This window comes from Anopheles merus, chromosome 2R (genome assembly GCF_017562075.2).
Source record: "Anopheles merus strain MAF chromosome 2R, AmerM5.1, whole genome shotgun sequence".
Classification (NCBI taxonomy): Eukaryota; Metazoa; Arthropoda; class Insecta; order Diptera; family Culicidae; genus Anopheles; species Anopheles merus.
The window spans coordinates 26057605-26078082 of record NC_054082.1 but is presented as its reverse complement, the minus strand read 5'-3'; the positions used below and the strand labels follow the sequence as shown (position 1 = coordinate 26078082).

At 43.0% G+C, this 20478-nt stretch overlaps 3 protein-coding genes across 13 annotated transcripts in view; 1 reads left to right on the top strand and 2 right to left on the bottom strand.

Moving 5' to 3' along the window:
• The window catches only part of LOC121589417, a 57348-nt gene that overhangs the window by 3943 nt on the left and 32927 nt on the right, over window positions 1–20478 (top strand). The window lies entirely within an intron of this gene.
• Window positions 74–4458, bottom strand: LOC121589415 (glycine receptor subunit alpha-2-like). The gene is made up of 2 exons (XM_041908338.1): window positions 742–4458; window positions 74–643 (listed from the first exon to the last, which is right to left on the bottom strand). Exons 1-2 carry the CDS (start codon window positions 1013–1015, stop codon window positions 279–281), a joined length of 639 nt encoding a protein of 212 aa, XP_041764272.1. The 5' UTR covers window positions 1016–4458; the 3' UTR covers window positions 74–278.
• Window positions 9238–20478, bottom strand: part of LOC121589397 (RNA-binding protein Musashi homolog 1) — an 88559-nt gene continuing 77318 nt past the window's right edge. For all 10 annotated transcript variants that reach the window (XM_041908307.1, XM_041908309.1, XM_041908305.1 and 7 more), the window contains 3 exons: window positions 19724–20412; window positions 19305–19616; window positions 9238–14210 (listed from right to left, as the gene is read on the bottom strand). In XM_041908307.1, coding sequence (XP_041764241.1) covers window positions 14186–14210; window positions 19305–19616; window positions 19724–20412 — 1026 coding nt within the window. In that variant the 3' untranslated portion in view covers window positions 9238–14185. The remainder of the gene's footprint in view (window positions 14211–19304; window positions 19617–19723; window positions 20413–20478) is intronic.

Genomic DNA, 20478 nt, shown 5'->3' with positions numbered 1-20478 from the left:
CACCACCCTTTCGTGCCCCCACAACACACACGGTCGAGTTTTATTTTCATCGGATTAATGGAGGAGAACTACTTTATTTACTTTGTTATATGTGTCGCTTACGCCTAGTGACCGATCGGCCAATCCGATGGTGCCAGTATCTTACAGCTACGTTCCTAGTGTACGGTATCTCATCTAATGTCATTTGCTGGATGCTGGATGATACCTTCAATGCCTTCTTCAGCGGCAGCTCCATGCGCAAATTTCTGTCGTTGCTGGGGGAGCCCCCCTTCCCCCCCCTACAGGAACGTGGTCCAGTAGGTAACGTTCAGTATGAAGAACGAGAAGGGGAAAAAGAAGCGGGAAAACTTGTCGATGCAGAGGGCCGTTTCCCGCCCGTGGCAGAACGTATCGTACCGCGGTACCTCCGACGAGCGGTGGTCCTTGTTGTAGCCGTTCTTGTTAAAGTCGATCGCCTCCGACAGATCCTCGTCCGAGTAGCCCTTCATCGCTTTGGTCGCCACCGGGCCCATGTAGTTGTTGACCACCGCGAACTCCATCAGCGACAGAAACACAAACACGGAGCAGGACGACATCCAGACGTCGATGGCCTTTACGTACGATACCGGCGGTAGCGATTGTTGCGATTGGGTGTTTTGTGTGGCTGGGGAAGAGGAGGTTGTGGTTGAGGCGAAAGCCCATCGATTAGTGAAAGGGAAGAAAAAAAGCGGGGTTTGACGAAATGGGAGTACCACTACTTACCTAACGTTAGTAGCGAGGTGACGCCGAGTGTTACCCGTGCCGGGATGGCCTCCGGTTTGATCCAGAACGATATCCACGACATGACGACGATCAGCGCGGACGGGATGTAGGTGTGGAACAGATGGTAGCCCAGCCGCCGTCTCAGGTTGAACACCACCGCCAGACAGGTGAAGTTACCGGTCGAGTACTCGATCGTACAGTCGGTGGTGTAGTTGTTGCTGATGTCCAGCTGGGGCAGCTCGATTTCCGGGTTCACCACCAGCGGGTCGGTCATGTTCCAGATGAACACCAAATCCTGTACCGTGTGCGATACTGTGCCATCGCCGTGGTTTTGGTGATTGGGAGAGGGATTGTTTGGAAAGCGTGTTAGTTCATTTGCGTTAAAAGCGACGTTTCATGTTACACTTAAATTTGCTAAATCAAGTAAGAGAAAAGTTAACGAAATTTAGTTGCCCGAGGTTTATTGCTGGGGTTTTGGCTGCCTCTGAAATTGAAACTAGAATGAAAAACGATCGAAGCATTGTCGAGTGTAAATCGATATACTACAACGGATATGCAAGATATCATACAATCGTTGAACTAAGTCTTGTTTACTTACCATTCCAAACAAACAACACTAAGCGCCATTTACATATTTGTACAGCAATAGTATTTTTCTACGCGCATACAAGCAGACATTTTGAAAGTAAAAAACCATCAGCACCGGATGATCAGCACCAATGTGTGTGTGTGTTACAGACAAGCAAGCTGTTCGTTTTACAATGATTGTGCTGATGGAGCTCTACGGACGCTACCCATGAAAAGGGAAAAGAATGCATTTTGCAACCACGTCATATTCTTTCTATTTACAACAAAAATAAAAGAAATAGAAATTAATTCTAGTAAAGAGTGGACAATTATTTCATTCCATACCCTTTGGATGCTGTCTACGGTAAAGGCAACTGGATGAACTAAAACAAAGAAACTGCATACGCTTATATATGCTACTAATACTTTATTTCCATGATTTTTATGAACCATCCGCACGAACGTGGCGATGGGAGTATATATTTCATTTGTTTTGCTTTGCTTTACAAGTAATACTACACAAAACGAGCTTACGGGATAGCATGGTACCATCAACAACCAATTCTACGTAAGAGGGGAGGCATGGGGGAAAGAGGCCAAACTAAACGTTCTACGATCTAAAATCAAGTTGATAGATATATATGTCCAGATAGAGTACACTCTAGTATACATGTCTCTACTCTAATACACAGTTGTGTTTGTATCTATGTGTATGTGTGTGTGTGGGTGACGGTATGAAAAGATAGATAAGAAGGAAAGGAGCGTTTTGCGGTCACACTGTTGCAATAACACTCACAACTAAAACTACAATCGAACACAACATCTACAAGCTTTAGTTTTGAGAGAACGTTGGTACTAATTTTGACACGCACGTGTATGATGTGTGTTGTGTGTGTTATGTGTTTTATATAGCAAATTTTACCTTGCTTTCTGTTTTTCATATGACATTCTACCTTTTCGTGTCAGTATCGTTACGATTGGGAAGAACTTATAAAACTAAAAGGACTTTTAAACTTAATTTTATACGCAAAACATAATAGAGAATGTACTAAAACAAATATTTGTAACTAAAATCATGACAACGGGACACACCACAGTTGTTGCGATGGGTTAAAGTGTATATGTGTGAGTATATAAAAATAGCTGGGATACAAGGATACAACTACTCTACACACAGTTCAGTTAGTGATTATGTTATACTAATAGAGCCTTACAATGATGAGTATTGCCATGATGTACCACTTGTTCTAAGAACGTCATCTCTGTTTCTTCTTTTTTTATAGTTTTTTTTTCTTCGTCTTTGTTTTCGTTTTGTTAGCAAGAGTTCACTAGAAAAGCTTAAAGCTCTCGTAAACGAATGGATTTTAGGGGTGTTTGTCAAACATTATAAAAGAGCGATTATTGTACGTTTGGAGAGAGATGTTTCTATCTATTTCATTATGGTTAGGGATTGGAACTGTCCCACGGTTTTGATGTTGATATTTTTTGTTTATGTTTTTTCCCGTTTTCAGCTTGACAGTTATTGCAAACGACGTGAACGACGTTTGTTGACGTTTATTTAATGTTTAGGTGTGGTATGCGCGATAGAAAAAAAAGCTTAGTATCCAATTGCTCTCACCAGCACACCGATCTATGAACTACATACAGCTCTACTAGTGTCCTAGTCGCTAACGGTATCGTAGCTGCTACAGGCTCAAATACATACTACCCACTACGAGACTACGAGTGTTACAAGAACAGGGTTGCATTCGCATATATACTACTATAAAAGTTTTGATTTTCCGTATGGCATATATTCTATTCGTTAGGAGTGTGTATCTGTGTGGTATGACGGCATGGTGTCTGTATGTTTGTGTGTGGTTTTGTCTGTGGCGTGCGTGTGGTGGTGATGGCGCGCTATCACTACCGCACAAATAAGTTCAGATTACATTAGATGTATTTATTGTTGCATATACATTACAAATCTACTATCAAGTAATACAATCACACTGGTATTGCTACAGCTACATTATTATTTTGTTGTTGTTGTTGTTGTATTTAGTTTTACCTTTTTTATGTTTTGTCTTTTGTTGCTGTCGTGTTTTTTTTCTCTCTCGTTTTCTTTTTAAACAGCTATATTAAGTTCATAACGCTCATCAAGGTTCATGCATAGACGCTTATGGTACGCTCGTGTTACTACCCTGTTTAGTCATTGCTGCAGGGTTTTAGAGAGTTGAGTTTTGCGCTTGAAGGCTCCAAGCCTCCAAATGACAAACATTCTTAGTTATTGCAGTTATTGTTCTTTGAATTGGTTTTTAAACTTTTTTTTACCGATGCAAGCACGCCTTACAGCAAAGTCTATTGGCGTACGCAGTGTGCACCATACTGTTTTGCTTAGGTATCTCTACTAATCTTGTTTACCACAATCTAGTATAAAGCGATCGAGTTGCGAATGTACTCTTCTATTGTGCGTGTGAGGAGGGTGTGTGGGTTACAGTGTAATCATGCACCAGTTTGGAGCGATTTTGAGAAGCGCTTAAAGAAACTCATAGCAAACGTTTCGGAGGAAATAGACGACGAAAACACGTATGGTGTAGTAAATGAAAAAAATAGCCGGGTAGATGGGTATATCAGAACTATCGTTTATGGTGCAGAATGGAGCGAGCCATTTTGAGATAAATAGATAAATAGTCAGAAGAACAAACAACGATAGAAAAAAGAGAGCATGCTCAAACGAGCAGCTATTGCAGATTGATATGCGTTTCATCTAGGTGGTATCGACTATATGACTCTAATGATATTTCTTTTGTTACTACTACACAGTCACTGTAAAACGGTAGGGCGAGAGAGTAAGAGAAAGAAAGAAAGAGAGAACATAACACTAGTTAAGCAAAACGTAGCTAAGTAAGTAAGATGGTGCCATCTGCGTTTGGTTGCTTACAGATTGACGATCTTTTTGATCGAGCGAATACATACTGAGTACAATGAGGGGAGAGCATAATTAAGATGTGCTAAACAAAAACACTAACTCATCTACCAGACAGTAATTACTTCCGTATACCGCTACTACGATAATTCAGTGCGTTTCTCTAGTATAATACATTTTAGGTATATTAATATATATATATATTCGAGCTACTCAAATGGTTTTGTGAGGAAGAAGTGCACGAACTTACACACACAAACACATTCTTCCTCACAGATACAGATACAGAACGAAACTTAGAACAAATACTCAGAAACGCCTAGTGTGTGTTTACACGTTTTGTTTTTTGTTTTTTTTTTTTGCTACAGACTCAAATTATTTATTGCATTTATTAATTACTGCATTTGCTTCCACTTTGCACAGTTGCCTACAGTTTAATCGATCCTCGATTCGATTCAACTACTACTGGGTGTGTTTTACGAATGCGATGTTGTGCGATGGTGTTGCGTCCGCACACTACTAATACACAACACTAATGCGCAACACGATCAAAACATATGTACGCTTATTGCTAATCGTTACGTCGATCACGATGATCGTACCAGGGAATTTTACTGATGGTGGCGATGGAGGGTGGTGCTTGTGGCTGGATTGGAGGTGGGAATTTCAGGAGCCGGGAGTGTGTGGGTAAGTCTCAACCAAGAGCTGCCCAATGAGATGGGAGCTCCTGCAGAGACCTGGATGACCGTAGGTGCACAGGTAGTTAAATGAGTTGATGGTGTACTATTCTGATGTTGTCTCTTTTTAGTACAGCGTAAAACTAACAAAACCGCGGCTCGGTTGCTCTTCACTGTCGCTGGCGCTGTGGTCAGCGTACGCAGGGGAAGAGAAACGGAGCTAAAACTAGTCTGCGCAACCAATAACGCACTATGGGCTACGTATGTACGTGTTAAAACTAATGATGCGTTTTTTACTTAAGGAATAAAATAAGTGATTACAGCAAATGTATGAATGCAAAACCGACACTATTCTCCTACTGATAAGGTGTAGTTAGTTACTTGTGGTGTACATTTCTACATTACACCAGGTGATGGTGTGTGTGTCGCACGACAATTATTGCCAAATCATTGAGCAATGCAGTTAGTTTAGCGGGACAATACTTTTTTGTTACTATTATGGCAAATGATGCCATAAAGTGTGCTTGGTTATTGTTTTTGTTCTTGTTTTTTTTTAAACCATTTTTGCGGTCACTACACGATGTTACAACACATCAAACAACTTCTAACGGATGTGGGCTCTAAACGGTAGCGAGTTAGAGTGAGCGTCTTTCTTAGTGCCGTGTGTGTCAGTCAGAGCAAAACAGAACACTACTCGTCATGTCAGCTAAGAAGTGACAGTTGCCTGTATCCAATATATAGCAGTATAACAGATAGTAACCGATGATAATGTCAGCAGGCTCTGGAGTGTTTGATAAACTGTCTAGTATGAGCTCACATGTGTGTGGCGTACATCATTGTATAATTGTGAAGATTTTTAGATTTTTTTTATAACAGTGAAATAACGGGTAAACGCATCGAATCCGTAGTACCAAACTCGAATCTAAAGAAACACAAACTAGAAAAACGTGGTCTAGTCGCAGCGACTAGACTCGACTAGAGTCGTCTACGGTACACTACGCAGACTACAAAAGCAGCCGCATCTACTTCTATGCACCAGTGCCGAACGAGCGGTTAAGGGAAACCCATACCTGTTAGTTACGTACGTCGGTTTGTTGTGTTGTGTGTCTGTGTGGTTTTACGTTCAAATGGGATGATGGGGAATCAGGTTTTTCCCCCGTTTTTATAAAGGTTTTTTTGTTTGTCGGTACATCCCTCTATCCCCACAAACTATTACTCTCATACTCTCATATATATATACAAAACGTGGTGTGCCAAACGTGTACAGTCTTCTACATAATAATGCCGCTACTACGCTACCATTACATTCAACGTACAATCACTATAAAAGCACTGCCTAGCGTACCAGTTGCTATCTATTTATTTACTTAGTTTGTTGTTTTTTTTTACTTATTTGTATTGTATGGGTATTTACGTTTACCTGCGTTCTTTCGCTAGCCACACCCGTTCATCCTGCTGGCGATGCTACGTTCAAAAGAGAAACACTGAGAGGAAGGATATAGCAGACGTTCGTTTTTGGTGGTGGTGGTGGCTCGAGGGAAAATGTTCGAAATTCTTCTTTATACTGTTGCTGTTGCTTGCTGTTCTGTCGCCAGCTGTCTTTAACCTTACAACACATACTTTGCCATTTGTTTTGTGGTTTTATTCATTTGTTTTATTTTGCTTTATTACTTCCTCTCGCACGACGTTTGTTGTTTTGCTGTCTTTTCTTTACTCTCTTTCTTTTTTGTTTCGTTTAGCAAACGTTTGCTTTACGGCACTTCTTACGCAATGCGCGCGCTTCTTCTTCTTCTGTGTGTGTTTTCACGTTTTGCAATCACAACTGGTGGTTTTGTGTTGATGTGTACGGTATAAGGTCAAGGGTTGTGGGTAGTTGGGTGATAGTAGTTGGTACGCTTTAGCACAAGGGTTTGCCAGTGGTTCAAGGGTTTCCGGTTTCGCGGAGTTACCCTTTTTGCTTACTTTCTTTTGCCTTCGCCAATCATTGGGGTTACAACCCCAACTCCCCTGTTCGCTACTATTTCGTCCCTTTCCCTCCTACTCCCCTCCGCCCCTCCCCCCTACTCCTGAAACACAGATGTGGAATGATCGCGCGATGTGGCGACACACGATGATGTAGAATGGCGGCGTAGCTACTTTGTTTTTAGTGAATGGGGAGGGGGGAGGAACAGTACATCACATGATCGACAATAATTGGTAATAATAATCATCATAAGTACCATAATTATAAGTTTTAATAATTATCATATTGTTTAATAATAACTAACGTTATTGCTTTTCCGTTTTCTCTTGGTTTTTGTTAGCTCACTTCATGTATTTTCTTATATTTTTGTTTTGCTATTTATGTTTTTTCTTCTTCTTTTTGCTTTGAATTCTCGCGATTACTCACTCACTCTCCCTCTTTCTCTTTCTCTCTCTCTCTCTCTCTCTCTCTCTCTTTCTGTTTCTTTACATCGCCCTTTTCTGCTTCGCATGCAGCGCTACACGGAAGAGATCATTTATTTGTTTTGTCTTTTGTAGCTCTGTCCACACCACACAAGCGTGCCGTGTGTATGTATAATAGTTTCGTATTAAATATACACTACTACTCAGCAACAGCAATAGCACACTGTAATGGAAATATACATGCAGTTTCTGTGTTTTGCTCCCCTGACAGCGCCACTGTGTCTGTCTCGTGCTGGACACGTGTCCCCCTTCCCTTTCTGTGTCTTTAACTTGTCTTTAACACATCAGGTCCATTTTCACTTAGCTTAAAGCATCGTCGCTCGTTCCCTCCGCCCTCCCTTGTGATGCATTTGTTCTATACTCGTCACAGTGTATTCTTTTAAACTAGTTTTTATTTTATTTTGCGGGCCCCCTTCAATCGCAACAATCACAAAACCTCAAAATTAAAACACAAATATAATATGTAGTATTGTCTGTTTGAGTGGATGCTTGCTTTGTCCTTCTTTTCTTTTTCTTCCTCTTCTTCTATACATTTAGTTTTGTTTTCTCTTACTTTGCTTGCCGGCAGTGTGTGTATATGTACGTGTGTGTGTTTATTGGATGCATTTCAGTATACGCGCGCCTCAATATATGCGGTAAGTGTGTTTGGGTGTGTGTGTGTGTTTGTGGTACTAGCGTGTGTACTTGTGTGTCGATGGCGCGATTAGTGGGTGAGAGTTTGTTTTGGCCATAAGTTGAAATGGGTAGTATACTGCGTTTAGTGGCAGCAAACACCGTACACCGTACACACATATATTTGTCTGCCCTTACCCTTCCCAGAACGTTAGCAATGTGCTGGGAGACTTACTAACGTTATCTTGACACCCTTGGTGGGGCTATCATGCACTACTCATAGCCATCTTTACCAAGTAACCTGTTCCCAGTTACTCACTCCCCCCCTATACACGCTCCAAAACTCATCTCCACCCCACTGAAATGTAAGGATGGGATGTTTTTTTACACAAACCATGTGGTGTGTAGTAGTGTGTAGCGTATATGATATATTGCTTTTGTATATTTCTTAACACACGACCGGGACGCGAGCTCCCATGCCGAACACAACGCCCGTTTTAGACAAGGTCCTTGGCGGGCCGACAAAAGGTTTAAGTATCCTAACCTTTAAGTATAGAGCTTTCAAGATACGACGTACTGCGCTGACACCACACCACCACTACTGTTCCATCGATTGATTGCTTTTATGAATACATTTGCCTTACACACGCCGCACCCTCCCCGCCCAACGGTTGAGCGCACCGGGGTGTCCTTGCGCGTACGATACATTTAATTTAGATTTAAAGAGTAGTTCCCATAAAATTCACAGATCCTAAGTATAAATCCCTAAAAATATAAATACGAATGTATGTGTGTGTGTATTTTTTTGTACGCGCGCGCGTGTGTGTTTGTGTGTGTATATCTATATATAGTCATATATGTATGGTTTGAAAGCGTCTTGTTGTCTTTTATTATTTCTTAACTTGCTTAAATCTGACTATCCATGAGTCTCTCGTATTCTAATAAGTATCAAGGTAAACTTGTGGGAGAGGAGTCGGGGGAAACTATCAACAACGACAGGTGGAGAAAGCCGCCCCCTCCCACCCAGCAGAACGTGTGGTTCAGCACACACACGCGTTGGTTGTTTTTTTTTTGTGTGCCGATGCGCTCTGTTTGTTCAAGAAAGACCCCGTTCCAGGGGTATCGGGCCCAAGCAGATCGTGTTTTCGCACACATCGCGCTAGCGTGAGGTGTGTTCCACCAGGGCATAGGCGCCTCCATTTCCAAAGGGGGATTTTCAAAGCGAAGTGAATATAAAAAGCCAACAATTATTGGTCTGATTGCAATTGTTGCAATGTTATCATTTCTCTCTCTCTCTCTCTCTCTCTCTCTCTCTCTCTCTCTCTCTCTCTCTCTCTCTCTGTCTCTCCTTCCAAATCATTAAGCGCATAGCCCGTCAACGCTGCAAAAGACGGGTCTTCTCCCAGTCCCAGCCTCGCTATTGCTGGCTTGCATGTGCGCGCCCACTCTTGAACCTTGTTATCGCTTGTCTTTACAACTTGTTTTCCCCAACAGCAAGTTTGGGCCCAACCACTGTACAACAAACAGATTAGAAACAGTATCATTAACAGCAACTTCCCCACGCGCGCGCTTATACACTGGGGAAGGGGAAGGTTGCTATGCAAGCTCGGCAAACTCGGCACTCTCTGAAAACTGTTTCCTCCATTTCTTTTGTTATGTTTTGGGTGCACTCGAAACACGTAGACCACCCCTGCAAGCGTGTACTCTTACATTTTACAGGCTATATAACATACACAGCACGATCGTGTTAAAATGGCTCAAACCCTAAGATTCAAAATTCGATGGGATAATTTAGTGTGTTTTCTCTTCTTTTCTTTTATGTTTGTTTGTTATATATGCATTTTAAGTAATCTTGTGAGTAGGTACACAGGTTCTCTCACCCGCTTTTTACACAAATCCGCACTCATACTCATTTGTCTATGATGCGATACGTCGTCCTTTTTTTTGGCTTTATGCCGCCAAACAACAACTTTACAATGTGTACACACACACGCCTGTTCCGTCACGAACCTTTGCTCATATGCGTAGTTAGTGGAAAGTTTCCGACTCGGAGCCATCCCTTTTGAGCGGAATGGCTCGTAAAGATCTGTTGTCTTTCTTTCTTCTTCACCAGTTTTGCCATTTGGTCCACGTTGAGTTCATCATTTCAACAGTTTTGTCTAGTGCCAGCCTAAAATCATAAAACTACCGAATCGATAATCTCGCATTACGTCACTAGCCTTTTGGGTTTTTACGGGTTTGTGTGTGTGTGTGTGTATTTTTTTAAATTGATCTCGTACCCGCCCATTAGTGCTTAGCGTGTTAAAGAGGAGATACATTTAAATTACTCCCCTTTTGACCATAGCCAATGTTGTATTGAAGAAAAAAAAAAACAAAACAAAACAAAAAACACATATCTCTCGGGCTCTTACACCTCTGCTAGTGCTTTCTGAGGTAGGAAGGAAGCTTTCTGTTGCCGTTAGAAGGAGCTTCAAAACCACACGGCAAACCGCCGCTTCTAATGCGTTATGCGCTCATCAGTAGTTTGTACCATGAGTGAGTTCAATGCGAAACCAGGCGGAAACCGGACTTTGAAAATAAAATCCGCTCCCCAGCCAATTGGCGGCTCTACTAAAACAGCAGTTGCTTGAATATGATGAAGCATCGCTCAAGAGCTTGTCTGTCTTGCTCACAAGTAGGTAAATAATTCCCGACTGTTTGCTTCTAATCGTTTGTGTTTATCCTGCTTCATCAGTTCGTCTCTCACTGGGGTTTGGATTTGTGGGTTGGATTTTCCTAGTAATTATTAGCTCGATTTATCTCACTCTCGGAATAGTTCACTTATAGAGATATAAATTTGTTTGCAGCTCGTTTGAAGTGTGTGTGTGTATGTTTATACATTTGTCGGATGTTGCTGCAAAGTAATCGCGCTGTGTGCACCTTTTTGTGGTTGTCTTCTCCTTTCCTTGTTTTGGTACTGTTTGTTCCGTTCGTTCCTTTAGTATTCAAACCCTATTACTTGCTGATCTGCAGCATCTCTCGATAGTATAAATATATGTATTTTTCTAGTGTTTTGTATGGAAGAACGTTGGTTACCTTATTTAGCTTACAAAGTATGACTACCGCTCGAGTGTGTGATGTCACATTACATTTGCTTTAATTCTCGTTCGAATGTGCTCCGGTCCGTTGAAGACGATAAATGCTCCTAGTTTGAGTTTGAGTTTTTCTTCTATACCATCGCCCCCGGCCCCTCTTTACTGACGACATTGGTCGCTCAAATACGATATGTTTGTTGTTTGTTTCTTTATGTAAGATTTATGTGGTTTTATTTATACATGCTTTTTTTTAAGTACGTTTTACTCTTTCTGTGAATGTTCACATGCGATAGGCGGTTAACCGCTATTTGTATAACCATTAGGTTTGCAATAGCGTCACAGTAAGAGGTTCTCGGTTTCTTTACTTTACTTTTAAAAACAAACCTACAAGGAATTACCGAATTCGAGTCTCACTACAACACGGTGGAGATGATGAGTATTGTCACAAAGGTAGTTAGAAGCAAAGCAAATCGTGTGATAAAAGTTCCTACTTTCCTAATATAACAACGGCTTTTGCGATGGCAGATCATTCATCATTTCCGACTACTCACTGTTGATATTGAATATTAAACCCGTGCAAATGTGTGTGTTTTCTATTCATCGTGGAAAGGAAAGGAAAAGACATTGAAGGCGACATTTTGTACAGTAAAGATCAAAACAGACTTGCTCGATATGAATATTGTTTGGAAATAATAAGACATATTACACCAAATGGCACTAAACTGCCTTTTCGAGTGATATTGTGTGTTAGAAAAGCGTACGCGAGCTTAACACAAAACACACGCGCCTAACGCGTAGTAATGGTTGATCAAAACGCTACCGCTACGATTTCGTTTTGGCTTGAATGAAGAAAAACGTTACACGTTACGGCTTGTCTCGTAATAGCAACATTTAGCAATGGAAAAGAGCTTTGGCATGCGAGGAATTTTGTATGGCGTTTTTTTGTTTATTCTGCCCTGCATATACCGTAAAGGTTTGAATTGAAACATCTAATTACAGAACAGAACGAAACGGCTAGATTTAAACCGAAACACAACAACTACTACTACTGATATTGATCGCTGCTAGTAGTAGGAAAAGTTGTAGAAATCGAACAAAAACTGCATACATATGTAACATTAACAAAGAAATTGTACAAAAAAAAACTAGATGGAAACTACAGTACAAAATGAGTTCAGTACACAACTACCGCATTTTACAAAGTGTATATGTATATAGAAAGTTTGATAAAATGGCGAACGAACAAATTTATATCTCTAATGGTAACTGTTCCCTCTTCCGCTGAAGCGAGTATCTCACTCACGCAACAATCCGTACGGCCCGGCATACGAGAGAGAACGAACTTGGATAAGAAGGATAAGTTGATCATAAGGCAGTGAAAAGAAAAGGAGGGTATGCCGCAAGGCAAACAGATGAGCGACAGAGACGGAGAGAAAGAAAGAAAACAGGCCCACACGGCGCGAGGGCCACAAAGTATTAACACTGAACGCGCAAACTAAACTAACTGACAACTTTGCATCTTTGCTATTATTTTGCCTTTAACGAACGCGATACATGTCAACGGAAAGCACGGCATTATACAACCAAACAGTGCAACACATTCCAACTACTAATGAACGGCTATGCTATGCTAATTAATGCTATGCTATGTGGCGATAAACTGTTGAACGATGAACCCGTGTCACTTTTTTTCGATAGATAACAAAAAAAAAATCTCGTTGGATTACTAAAGACGAACTAAATATGATTTTGTTTAGACAAATTAATAGTTTCACCATTGGTGGGTACATGAACCTGTATCCTTAATATCGTCATATTTAACCCTCCCTATCACACACTTTCCTCCAGGTGTGATGATGTTGTGAAGTGTTTGCGCTACATTTACTGTGTGTAATTGCTACACAGAGAAAAACGAAAAATAAAAATGGTTTATTATAGGTAAAAGCAATAAACCAGTATCATAGGAAATGGAGAAACGCATTCGTTACACCAGAGCCAGGGCAGCTGTGTTGGATGTTGCATTTTTATCTACCATACAACAATCCACTGTACAATAAATGAAGTACGCATGTTTTCCCATGACCTTAGTTAATAAAATTTTTAAATCATGCAATTAAAAAACTACGCCGTTCACACGTGCAATGCATTGCCGACCACTGCATTCGCAGATCGCTGCTACTCAATCGGGTTCATTCTTCGAGCTCGGCTGGTTAAAAAAACACAAACACACATACACACACAAGGATGTGCTTCCATTGGAAGCAACATTATGAGCCGTGAAGGCATAAGTCCCAGAACGTCCGGCCACGCCAAAACTGCACGGTACTTGAAATCCGAAACAGTGACGGACACATTTGAGCGCTTCTGGGTTAAAAATAGCGCAATAGTAATAATAATAATAATACAAAAAAACACCACACTGCTTGGAGGGAAAGAATGGAAAGTGTAGAGCAGAGAGCGCACACGATCGGTCTTGATTGATGGATTTGGGGTTTCTTGCAGTTCTCCCCATCGTTTGCTTCTTCTCGTCACGCTCTGTTCGTTGGAGGAGAGTTGAGGAGAGAAAATCTGTACGCCGAACAATATTGACATGAATGTGTGTTTTGCCAAGACGAAATGTGTTTTTTGTTCGGGAGCTTACTGCTTCCACCATCTGAGCCGCCATATGAATGGATTGGGTCGGGATGCGGGTTAAAAATAATTATTGCTTATCTTTAATGACCGTTGTTGCGCAGGTATCGAGCGAGTGATTGAATCGTTGTAGCAAAATGATAGAGTTGATAGCAATACAAGTTTTCTCATTGTTAGTGCTAAAGAGCAGCGCCCCGCTCTCTGTATTGGTGTACAATAAAAGCAAATCTAAAATAATATCCTCCGTTCGACTAAATAAAACTTAACAGAACTAAAACAGTCTTTACGATGTATCGTGATGATGATCATGATCATGATGATGATGATGATGATTAGTACAGTTGATCTTGTCTTCTGCACTACTTATGCACCCCATTTACGGGCTGGCCAACATCATCGGCTGTAACTAATCAACCGACCAGCCGGAAGATGAATGCAATGCAATGGTGGGAGGGGTTGCGTTGCATTCGCTTACTGCTGCCACCACCGCTGCTAGGAAAACAGACGATGGCGGTGAAGAGACGGCGGAGCTCTCAACAGTGGCTTTCAGGGTACAATCTAAAACGGACAAAGTGACAGAAAGATGATGAAAGTTAAATAATGATTTAATAAACAAAACATGCGACAACATTGGTACAGAAACAAAAAAAAACAAATATTCTGAAAAATGAAACAAAAAGGATAAAGTCTATGGATGTATTGGATGTCCTGTTTCCAAGAAGTACATTTTGTTTGTGCTGTGAGTACGCAATGGTTCAGTGTGTGAGTGATCGTTTAAGCAACATCGACGGCACCACTTTGAATAAAGTCAATCGATGACAGCAGGACCTTGGCCACTCGCACACGACTAGTGTCCAGAGCGGTTACACGTTGTCCTTTTTTTCTATCGGTCAAACATTATCAATTGACTATTTCGAGCAGCTGTGACACGGAAGCATATTGTTTAGGTTCTATTTTCGAACCCCTGCTGCTGGAACCTGAAATAGATGCACACAGGAGCGCGCAACCCTCCCGGCTGGGTGGACTGATTTTCTCAACATCTTTTTAGCTCAAGCTGGGGGGGGGAGGAGGGGGAGGGTTAAGTTTTAAATTATGCAAAACGCACGCAGTTAGAGAGACAAGGACACTTGTTACCCGCTCGCCCCTGCATTCCTGGGGCCAGATTCACTTAAACGCAAACACACACACAAATACACATTGGCAGCACCGAGTGACCGAAGTCAGTCGGTTTCAATATCTGGCCCGTACCATCTATAAATACAATAAATAGATGAATTATGAACTCACGCAAGTCGACCGCACTGCTGCCTCCAAAACCTGACCCGGCCCACCGAACAACCCCCGACCGCCTCAAGTGGTGTGTGAATCATGACGAACCGACCCGACCCAGCCGTCGACGCCGCCGACAGGAGGTCTGACTGAGAGGATGCGGTTTAAAAATAAGTTACAACCCAGACACACACACACATGACAGACGTGCGGCACCCGGTATGGGCGCAATCACTTATGAATGGTTTAAATGTCAGTAATGAGACCGCGGCATCGTATAGCGGGTTCCGCGACACCGGACCAATACTGAATACTGCAGAGCATGTCCAAATTAACACCCAACCGGTGGAACGTATCCAACCTGTCAAAGACCTTGCCGTGGCGTTGGCGACGGCAGGCAAAACTCGTTCAGCTCTATTATGCAACGTGGTAATATGGATCGGGTGTGTGCATATCGCTTCCAAAATTCCCGCTCCCACTGTTGTTGCTGGCAATGCAGGAAATGCAGAAGCTTGTACAAAACTGGTATCTACTTATGTCAAATTAGTCTAATGTGGAAAGATGGTTAAAATATTACGTACAAATCTCAACAACAAAAAAAAGTCCTACCATAACCCAAACACTGACGAAATGATGCAATATAATCAATCATACAACAAGGTAGAATCAATCCATAAGCAATGCAAAGCGCTCCGGTAGAGCCTCGAAGTACGCTTAATTGTAAAATTACTGTTTGGTTACATTCGATTAGAACTAACGCATTAATGTTAAAACAAACAGAAGCCACGACAAAACAAGAACAACAACGACACATGAGAAAAATATGAACATGAAAAAAAGAGAGAGAGAGAGAAAGAGAGAAAGTCAAAGCGGAACGCAACTTCAAATAATGACGCGTAGAAAATTAACACACAAATAGAAAAGGACAATAAACAACGAATAAACGACAACAGAAACAAACAAACAAAAGCAATAGAAGAGAAAAAAAAACCCTCTTGTTAGGTTGGAGGTGGTGGGTGGGGGACGTATGGTTTTAAAAATAATCATATTTATTAGTTTTGCCATTCGTGTGCTTACAATGCAAATTAAAGTACAATAGAACTAAGGTTTTGTATGTAAATCATAAGTACATTCGGCTGGTTTTGCTTCGGCCTTCGTATGCGTTTCGAGGCGCGGACGCTTTACCGTCGTGTGGATGACGTGTGAAGGCGTGTGCCGTCGTTTGAGCCGCGCGCTTTCGATAATAGTGTGGCAAGCTTGCCGTTTTGCTGAAGGAAGTGTAACGGATAAACTACACTTTCATCGGAATACGCACGCAAACACACGCACGCAGCCACATCATCCACGCGCGCTCAAAGCGTCACACATCCAACCACACCACCACCCGGGGCCGCGACCCGGGGGTTGTAGTGGGTGGTTACTTAAAAACACAATAAAGCGTATGGTACGTAAATACACTAAACTAAATACTAATAAATAGTAGATGATGAGATATGAAGAGCGGGTAAATAGAGAGAGATAAGTGGTGAGAGAAATCAAAATGCTGGTTTAAAATACAAAAAAAAAAACATCACTAGAATAACCGTTGCGAGAGCTAATGAATGTGTGGGATTAAAACTATATAATACTAACGAACGCGCGAGAGCCTGTATGACGGGGTGTGGCATTATTTAGTCACAAATTACGGCTTAAAGGCTATTGATAAAAATTACAATAATTTTCGCATACGTGGTTAGTGGTGGTGGTGATAGTTGGCAAGGCTTTCACTGTATAACACTACATACCTCCATACGTAAGTTTAATTTGATCGTAACGCTTTTTTACATCATCGAAATGCAATTAATGATCGATCAGTGGCAGAGAATGCTAATATTATTTGCGTTGGCATAATCCACACCTTCTCGATTGGTTAACAAAGGCGAGGGATGAAACAGAAATGATACGCCGATAACTGTGATCTTCCTCTGATTTGGCCCAACTTCGGCAGACCATCCAAACGGACTCCCATATACACACTACGGTATGAGAAGCAGGCTAAAACGAACGTAAAGTCTAAACTAATAGTAGTGTAGTGGTGGCCGCCGCCCCAGCCCACACTGTGTGAGGTCAAAACCATAAAAATACATTCTCTAATCGTCTGCACACAGCGACTGCTAAGAAGAGGGTTTTAAAGTAACATCAAATGCGACAAACTAATTCCAATACATACTGTTACTACTGCTACTATTAACTAACTCATTATATCGTAAGAAATGCGCACGTGTACTTTTGGAATGTATTGAACTCTGATGATTCGTAGTCGTCCCGCATTTTCTTTGCATATTTTCTTCCTTTTGCTTTTCCGTTTTGTAATAGATTATTGCTTTTTATGATGATATCTATATCCGTTTTTTCTTCCTTTTGTTTTTACCACGCTCTGCGACGAGCGGATCTAGGGTAGTATATGAGCACATTCTAGCCGGGCGCGTGCGGCTATAACACTAAGACACACGACATATGCAACACATGCTCGTTTGCACTGTACAAAACACTGTAAAACCAGTCGGCAAGTAATGTTGCTGTACAAATTATTTTAAAAAAACAATCTCATTTAATTGCGAGATTTGCTGGGAAAGCAGCACGAATACTAAAAATTTTCAAACATAGAGAGAGAGAGAGAGAGATACACACTCACACACGACGGGTAAAACCTAACCTTTCTAATGATATTTAAAATCGCTTAAAATAAATAGATCATTCGGGCTGCGCTTTGAACCACTTTGCTGGAAAGATCGGGCGAAGAAATTGACAAACCTCCTGCCGATTTTTGTTTCTGGTCAAAGATACCGTAAGTGTGTGACCGTAAGCTGCGCATAATTTACAATCTAACAAAGTGCGTACACCCACGTGTACAGCAGCTCTCTAATACTCTAATAGCTCTAATTTTTTAAGTCAGTGCCAGCAGGTCATGAGAACTTAAGTATGTAAGTGTAAAAGCGTGACTGGGCGTATATAACGAACCGAACCAGAACTAAAAGCGACGATTAGTAGTAATTCCAACAGTGTCCAATATGCACATACCATTCACTCACACACATACCCACACACACACACACATATATCCAGCTACGCTCGAATATCTACTTCTGCTTACTTCTGTCAGCCGTTCACGCGGTTGCAGTTAGGGGGTAAGAGAGGGAAGGGGGGATGCATATTTTACATATTTATAGTATTACTTGTTACTTAATTATTTATTTCAAACTCTATGAACTTCTTTGTGAATTGTTTCGCTTGAATGGGGAGCGGGGGGTGTTTCCTTTCCCCCTGTTTTTGCCTTTCTGGCTGATGAGCGTACATGCGGAGTGTTATTGCTGATAAGTTTAGCCATACCCTACTCTTGCTACTACACCTCACTGCTCGTCTCTTGCCCCTCACCCAAGCATATCCTTCTGGCACTTTTGCTAAAACAAACACCCGCCCCCCTTTTACACCACACAATACGTTCGCGATTGAACGCGATTGTTTAATGTAAAGTTGAAGTTTTTTTTGCTTCTTTACACTACGCGCAGTCATTTGTCAGAACACAGCACACACGCGCACGGCAAAGGATCGCCCCACTGTTTTGTAAATCCGGCCACAATATGTGTATGTGTGCATGTGTATGTGTGAGGGTGTGTTGCTGCTCCGATTTGTAACTCAAACAAACCGCACAGATGCACGCCTTACTCACACGACTTGCTTGTCACGCATTCGAACCGATCCGCAGTAATAAACCAAAAAAAAAAAATGCGCACTGTAACTGCGCACGGTTTTCTACACCACCCTGCCCGACGGAAGCGGGTGGGAATAGTTGAAACATGAGTGATTACACAATTGTATATTTATATGAATCGCAGGGCAACAAAAAAAACGCTACCGGCTAGCCTTTACAATAATAATAATAATAATAGTAATAATATTGATAGTTTCCTCTTTTTTTTCGTTCCAAAAAGATTCCCTCGCAACGTGGGGCGCGCACGCTCCTGTGTCTTGTTAGTGTGGTGTTGCACGCCTGCATTCTGAGTATATGGGTGTGTGATGCACGCACGGCGCGTTGCAACAACAGCGCATCCTTCTTCACGATCGCTACCACTACTACCACTACTACTGCCAGTGTAGCTCGCTGTTTAATGATTATAATCTCCCAGCGGGAGGAGCGAGGCGGGAGAGGGGGAATTAGAGCAAATGGTGGGAAAGGATTGCGGGAACTGTTGATGATGATTGATGATGAGGGGGTGGAACAGCTCCCCAAAGCGGGGGGAGCTTTAGAGCAAAAAGGGCACGCACGCGCTCGCGCACACAGATGATGCTGCTGATGGTTGTGGTGGTGGTGGTGGTGATGGGAGAGATGATATTTATACATACATTCCCATGCCGTACAGCGAGCCCCAGTCGACGCCCTGGAAGCTCGACATGTCTACATTGGCCAGGCTGTAGCCCTGGTACGGGTTCGTCAGACCGGCGGCTGCCATCTGGGCGGCGGCCGCGGCCTGCTGGCTCGTCTGCTGCGGGGCGCCCTGCGTCGCCACCGTGGCGCCGGCGACGGACGTCGGGTGCGGTACCTGCTGCGGCTGGCCCTGGGCGGCCTGGTTGGCGGACACGCTCGTCAGCGGATTCACGCCGGCGGCTGCATTAGCGGCGGCAGCGGCAGCCGATGGAATGGTGTATGGCGAGTATCTGTGTGTGTGTGTGTGTGCACGCGGGGAGAACGGGAGAGAGAAGAAGAGGAAGAAGCAAATCAGCATTGAGCACCATTTTGTTTTAAAAAGCGTACCGAGCCTTACCTAAAGCTATGCAGTGTCGGAGGATATGTAGTGAAGACTTTGCCGAACCCGTTCTGCAGCTGCATCGCGGCAGCCTGGGCCGCTTGGGCCGCCTGAGCTGCCTGGGCCGCCTGCGCCTGCACCATCAGCGGGTTGGCGGCGAGCGGATTGACCAGCCCCGGATTGCCACCGGCCTGGGCCGCCCCGACCAGCCGGGCAGCGGCGGCGGCCGAGCTCGGAGCGCCCGCACCCATCGGCACGCCCAGGTTGCCCAGGATGATGCGCTTCTGGAGCAGCTGCTGGGCGGTCGGTGCGACCGCCTCCTTCGGCTGCGCCTTCTTGCACTCCACCTTCTTGTTCTTGATCGTGTGGAAGTGAATCTCGCACACCCGGTCGACCACGTCCTCGTTCTCGAACGTGACGAAGCCGAAGCCGCGGTGGCGCTTCGTCTGCTGGTCCATCAGCATCACCGTCTCCTCCACCTTGCCGAACTGGCTGAAGTACGCCTTCACCTCCTCGGCCGACGTGTCCTGGCTGACGCCGCCGACGAAGATTTTCTTCGTCTTGTTCGACTGCGTCTTGGGGCGGTTCTTCGGCGTTGCGTGCTTCGGATCGATCTTCTTGCCGTCGAGCGTGTGTATCGGCACCTGCAGCACCTTGTCCACGCTGTTCGGCTCCTGGAATGTGATGAACCCGAAACCGCGGCTTCGCTGTGTTGGTCAAGTGGGAAGGGGGCAGAGGGAACAAAGGTAGAAGAAAAAGGAAATTGGCATTGC

Coding starts and splice junctions, on each gene's coding strand:
- LOC121589415 (XM_041908338.1), bottom strand. CDS start 1,015: ATGACCGACCCGCTGGTGGTGAACCCGGAAATCGAGCTGCCCCAGCTG. Junction 644..741: donor CACCTCGCTACTAACGTTAG/GTAAGTAGTGGT, acceptor CCTCTTCCCCAG/CCACACAAAACACCCAATCG.